The sequence below is a fragment of the Glycine max genome, chromosome 20, assembly GCF_000004515.6.
Source record: "Glycine max cultivar Williams 82 chromosome 20, Glycine_max_v4.0, whole genome shotgun sequence".
Lineage (NCBI taxonomy): Eukaryota > Viridiplantae > Streptophyta > Magnoliopsida > Fabales > Fabaceae > Glycine > Glycine max.
This window is the reverse complement of record NC_038256.2, coordinates 21,225,585-21,232,265: the sequence shown is the minus strand read 5'-3', so window position 1 is coordinate 21,232,265 and position 6,681 is coordinate 21,225,585. Positions and strand designations below refer to the sequence as shown.

Here is a 6,681-nt window from a genome sequence, read left to right as displayed (position 1 = left end):
GAGACTAATGCTCTCTTTATTTCTCTCTCACACACATAGTATTTGTGCTTCCTATTTTCACTTCTGTTGTTTGAATGATGCTTCCTATATTCAAAGAATCAATTAAAATATAATATTCGTTTACTAAACATTAAATAAAAGAATTTTAAAGAATTCCCTTATGTTGCCCGCATGATAAGACAAGTTGTGTAGCATGATATTGGCATGCATTATTTTTAAGAATAAGAGTAACAACTCGTGATCATAATACTAGAGTAGAGAAAGTAATGACACATTCCTTTTCCTTTTCAGCACGTACATACTTTAAGATATAGGATACTCAGAAACGTAGAATTATAGCATTAAAGCTTCTTAGATTAATATTTTGATTGATTTAGTATGGATAACTTAACCCTTGGCATTTCTTCTCATATTTCAATAATTTGTAATAAAAATAAAGTTTCAACCACCTTTTTTCAAAAAACCGATGTTAAGAAAAGCACGGTGGCATTTTTGTAAATAAGTCGAGTTAGTTAACATTGGTTTTTTAAAAACCGATGTTAACTACTTGATGTTAACATCGGTTATTTAAAAAACCAATGTTAACATCAACTGGTTAACATCGGTCTTTTAGAAAACCGATGTTAACCAGCTGATGTTAACATTGATTTTCTTTATAAAACCGATGTTGGGTTATAGATAAATTAAAACCCAGAAGGTTCTCCCCACATGTGCTAACTCAGTCTCAGAAACAAAAGCCTTTTTCTCCCTTACCGCGAAGACCTGTCACTGTGGTCTCCTCCACACTATCGTCGTTGATGGGGTTCGTGACCACCGTCGGGGTTTGTGACCACCGTTGGGGTTTGTGATCGCTGTGGTCCATTGGAGTCCGACTTTAGCATTCAACACTAACACCAACACTGCAGTTTCAGTCAGGTAATTCCTTCTCTGCAATTTCTTGAAATAAGCTGCTAAGTTAAACCCTATATGGCTGTTTTTCACCACCCCGATACTCCATAGTTAACCCCCATGCTTCAGACTATCTTACTTTATTTAGCGTTTGTGCAAGTAAACTTTAAACGGCTGTAACTTTTGATAGGAATGTCCGTTTGAGGCCCATAATATGTCAAAACGCTTGAAATTGAAGGAGGAATCCCTGGGCAAACCCCTAAAGGTGATCTAGTCAACTAATTTTTCCAAAAAATGCCTCTAAGTAGGTGAAAAATAGGATTTAAGATTCAACCACCGATTTTTCCAAAAGTTTCAAGTTTTGTTATTCTATAAATAACCTAGTTTGGTCAATTTGCCCTGTATATCTCCTTGGGTATGTGGATGACATTATAATTACTGGCAGTACTATTCATTTAATTCAACAAATTACCTCTCAAGCAAGTATATCTCTATGTTGATGCCAAGTTCTAATATTTATTTTCTCTTCTTTGGCTTTTGGTTGCTTCTCTGCGGCAGATTTAGTTGCAAGGCGTAGGGAGTACCTCTACCTCGACCTTGGTGGTTTGCTTTCTTCTGGGCTGTCCATTCATCAATTGCACTCTCTTCAAGTTTGAGGTAACTAGCAATGTTGTTCTATTCTTTTAGTGTGACTGATAAGCTATATTAGTCTACTTATATATATTGCTTATGTGTGTGTACACTAATTGTAGTTAACGTTTAATTAATATCCAATTTTCATTATGTATTTAGTGTAATAGACAAATTGAGTTGCTTCTCTGCGGCAAATTTCATCTTGTTTTATATGAACTTTGTTGTATGGAATATCGATGCTTCCCTCAAATTTCATTTGATTTTTTAAATCTCTTATCTAACTTCAACATTGTAAACCTTTAAAAGAAAAAATCAAACAAAACAAAAGGAGAAATGTTACCTAAACTCAATTTGAGAGAGCGGTACTGCAGTAGGAAACCGTTCCTTTTAGCCTTCAAACTGAATCTAACAAAGAGGTTATGAGAACCCATAAATCTCCTTCCATTTTAGCTTTTCACTCTCATCTCTCCTTCTGTTTTAGCTTTCTCACATTCTTGCTTTTGCGTGGCATCGAAGCGATAGGGCCCATCCCTTGGTCATTGAGGCAGAAAAGCTCATAGATGTGGGGCACAAAGGAAAGTGGTTGAGGGAGAGGCGAGAGGTGTAATGTTGTGAAAGTTAAAGCAAGAGAATGAGGGGTTTTGGTGGAGAAGGAGAGGAAGAGAGATGGGGAGGGGTGAGCGTGGAAGAAGGCAAGGTTCACATTAAGAAACTTCTATCTTAATGTAAATAGACCCCATAGTGGCCTATTTAATCATGATGTAAAAGCTCAAGGTTCTTATTCTTGCCATCTAGCTTTTTCACACTAATTAAATAAAAAAAGTAGTTTTTGAGGCTAAGAAATGAGAAAAAACCAAATAAAAAGTTAAACTATCATAATTATCATGCTTTACCCCCTAGGTGTTTTATGCATCACTCGCTTAAAAGGTTTCTCTTTGTGTATAGGGGGATGAAGGGATGCATGGAATTATTGTGCCTATTGTGGGACTTTTCAAGCGAAATGAAGGTGACGGTAAAAGTATGTTGGACTTGAGTTCTTATATTACATGGTTAAATGTCCCATTAATGGGTTTGGTTTCATCAAGATGGAACCTGATTTTTAGTTTTTGGGATAGAGATGAGCAAAAACAAAATAAAAAATTAAACTAAGACCTCTCACGTTTACCGTTAGGCTTATATTTTTTATGCCTCTCTATGACTTTCCTTTTTTAAATGGAGAGGAAAAGATATGAAGATTATTTTGTCCAATGTGGAACTTTTCAAGTGATGGAAATAGAGAGTGAAAAAATGTGGGTTTTTATACATCATGATTAAATTGACCACACACTTTACCCCTAGGCCAATCGTTTCTATGCCTCTCTTGCTAGTTTCCTCGTTACACACACACACACACACACATATAAAGGCCAATGGTTATAAAGCATCAAGAAAGGCCCACTACTAAAAAAATCACTTTTTACTACACGTGATCTACGATGGTTATTATAGAACCGATTTAGAAGGTGGTGTGGTGGCATTTTTGAAATTATTGTAAAAAAAATACATTTTACGATGCACATTCTAAGATGGTTATTAAAAACCGCCTTAGAATGTTATATGCAATAAAGTTCGCGATGGGTTTTTGGTAAAGACCGTCGTAATTGGGGAGAAAAACAAGCGCATGCAGAACCTCAGCTCCCAATTTTATTATTATTATTTCCCAAAAATCACTCTCCTCTTCGTTTTCTCTCACTAACCCTAAAAGCCCATCCACCTCTGGTTACTGTTTTCTCTAGAAAGAGAAGTTGTTGCTGCTGGAAATGTACAAGAACCAGCTTCAAGAGCTGGCCCAGCGGAGCTGCTTCAACTTACCTTCCTACACGTCTCTTCAGGAAGGTCCCGATCACGCGCCAAGGTTCAAGGCCATCGTCAACTTTAACGGCAAGATCTTCAAGACCCCTCACTACTGCTCCACTCTTCGTCAAGCTGAACACTCTGCCGCCGAAGTCACTCTCAATTCCCTCACCCACCGTGGCCCCTCCCATTCCCTGGCCGCTAAGATCCTCATGAGTCTTTGCCGCTTCTACTTCTAGGGTTTTTTTTATTCCCCCTCTCCTTAACCTTTACAAGTCAAACTTAAACCACCATTAACAGAAAAACCACAGGAAGAAGAAGAAGATCAAATCTCAGAAGGGTTAAAAAAAATTAAGGGTTCAAACAACCGGTTCTTCACGGTGGGATTGGTGGCGGCGTGGTACTCCTCCAACATTGGCGTGCTTCTCCTGAACAAGTACTTGCTCAATAACTATGGCTTGAAGTACCCAATCTTCCTAACCATGTGCCACATGACGACGTGCTCATTGTTCAGTTACGTAGCCATAGCGTGGATGAAGGTCGTGCCTTTGCAAACCCTTCGATCTAGGGTGCAGTTCTTCAAGATCTCTGTTCTCAGCCTCGTTTTTTACGTCTCCGTTGTCTTCAGGAGCATCTCTCTCTACTACCTCCCCGTGTCGTTTAACCAAGCCATTGGCGCCACCACGCCCTTCTTCACTGCCGTTTTTGCCTACCTTATGACGCTCAAGAGGGAGACTTGGCTCACTTACCTCACGCTTGTTCCTGTTGTTACTGGAGTCATCCTTGCAAGTGGGGTATGTATTGTCACATAACATAATAACATGACACCCTTTTGATTCTTTTAATGTTTTTTTGTTAATTTGGGTTAATGGGTTTGTTTCTGATGTGATTTCAGATTAGTTCAACATAAAAATAACATTTTTTTAAATGTCTTCTGATATGGGTGTTGTGTGTGTCTTCTTCTATTTGGCTATTATTAGGGGGAATCAAGTTTTCATCTGTTTGGATTTATTATATGTGTTGCGGCTACGGCTGCAAGGGCTCTTAAATCAGTGCTACAAGGGATATATGACTTCATATCAATTTGTTCTATTAGCATAGCATTATATGTGTCGTAGATTACAAAATGGGACTATAGAAATACCCAATCCAAGCATGTTTCCCTTATTTTTATCATCGCTGATAAATTTATCATATGGTTAAGTGGTGGTGTTCTAAAACAAGCCCCTTAGAATGTTATATGCAATAAAGTTTACGACGGGTTTTAGGTTTCATCTCTGTGGTGACTTGTTGGTATATTTGTTCATAGCTGTCAATGTTTTTCATCACTGTTTGAATTTATCTTGCTTCTTAGAGAGTATTACTTATTGAAATCATTGTTATGCTTGTGAAGGAACAAATGGCTAGAGTGATAAAGGAGGAAGAAAGGAGTAGTCCTAGATGGGGTGCTTCATTTTTTACGCAGACAACACAGGATGTGGCTAGAGCTGTTGTCGCAGCTATGAATTCTCAGAGGCCATGTGTGGTATATGCATTAAAAAATCATCATGGTGGCAGCCAACTTCAAAGGCTGCAGTATCAAGTTAAATATACAAATTTAATTTGGTTGATACTGTTGAATTTTTGGTCCTTGTTTTTGAATGCTTTTTTTGCTTTGTTCTTCCTTTAGCGGTTTGGCCCTAGCATCAGTGACTTGAAAATTCAGTTATTTCCCCTTTCACGTTAGACATCAAAGATACACGTGTTTGTTCTTGTTACATGTCATTATCAATGTTTTTAGTTTTCTGCCTTTTATTTTCAAAGCACAAAAACTCATACTAATTCCTTGGAATTGAATTCTTCTCAGACATTAATACACCCTCTCAAATTTGAGTTCACAGGACCATAAGTCTTGGAAGGAGCTGACAAAGCTGTTTGAAAGCATCGTGGTTGCTGGACTTCATCCTAGTAAGGTGTTTTTTAAAACAATATTATTGCTATGTCCACTACAACTTTCATTGGTTTCTGTTCTGAATCTTAGTTATGTGTTAACATGTATCGGTTTCATGAAAACTTTACATTTCATTTTTTTTCCAGGTTTTATCGTTAGATTTGTCATTTTCTTTATTTCAACCCAATATTTTAATGTCCAAAATCAGCTTGCAAAATAATTATCTAAAGTTTTATAACTTCTTGTTTAGAGTTAATAAAATATTTAGTATTTAACTATTTATTGATGTACAATTATGTATTTTAACATTGCTTGTGAAACTTTCAGCTTACTCCTTATCATGAGAGTGATGCGATAGGGCCAATTCATAGTAAGGAGAGTCCAAGTTCTGAATTGCAGTCCCGTATTGATGCAGAGGCAAGTGGTTTGAACCTATCTCCTTATATCATTTTGAATCTTTTGATAGTGGGCTATTTATGATTTTATTTTCTGAGGTGCATTTACGTAAAATAATTCTCACAATATTGTCTAAATTTAAATTTAAAATTAAATTTATATTAAATTTGAATCAAGTTATATATATATATATATATATATATATATATATATATATATATATATATATATATATATATATACATATATATATATATATATTGTCATTAATGAATTTCAAGAAAAATGTAATAAAAACTTAATTTGTTTGATGAGTTTATTTGTCTCCTATATGTACCTCGTTGTGTGTTCACTTCATTTCTTTTGTTAAATTAATTTGTTTCATCTTTGGGGTAGTAGATAAACACCTACAATGGCTTCTATTGTGATAAATTTACTCCAAATAGCCCCTATAAACCTATGATTTGGACAGAGGTTTGGAGCGGCTGGTAAACTTTTTTTTTATTTAATATACACTGAAATTTAGAAATGAGGAAATGAAATATTATGGATGGCATAACTTTCTGTTAAATATGAAGGTTTACTGAATTTGGAGGTCCAATTCACAAAAGACTTGTCCAGGATTTGGCATTTGCAGCTGCTACATTTATAATAAGAGGAGGGTCCTTTGTAATAACTTAACAGATGGAAATTATGAAATATTTAGTCTGATTATTTGATGAGCTTGCTTTTTGTGTGTTTGTTAAAATGACCCAAAGGGACCATTATATTAACTCATAAGATAAAATTAGATTTTTGGAGAAGCATGTTAATTTATAATAATCATGGTATTTAAATACCATGATTATGAAAATAAAAATTTTGATTGAATGCATTTGGTGATGCTAATAAGTCGATGAGATCTCCGATGAGATATAATGGGTTTGTAGGTAGTAACTGATATATATATATATATATATATATATATATATATATATATATATATATATATATATATATAT

The 6,681-nt window shown here is 35.4% G+C and overlaps 1 protein-coding gene across 1 annotated transcript; it reads left to right on the top strand.

The window, feature by feature from the left end:
- Positions 1-3,320: 3,320 nt before the first annotated feature.
- Positions 3,321-4,472, top strand: LOC100819494 (probable sugar phosphate/phosphate translocator At5g05820). The gene is made up of 3 exons (XM_003556794.1): positions 3,321-3,570; positions 3,655-4,148; positions 4,335-4,472. Exons 1-3 carry the CDS (start codon positions 3,321-3,323, stop codon positions 4,470-4,472), a joined length of 882 nt encoding a protein of 293 aa, XP_003556842.1.
- Positions 4,473-6,681: the final 2,209 nt, after the last annotated feature.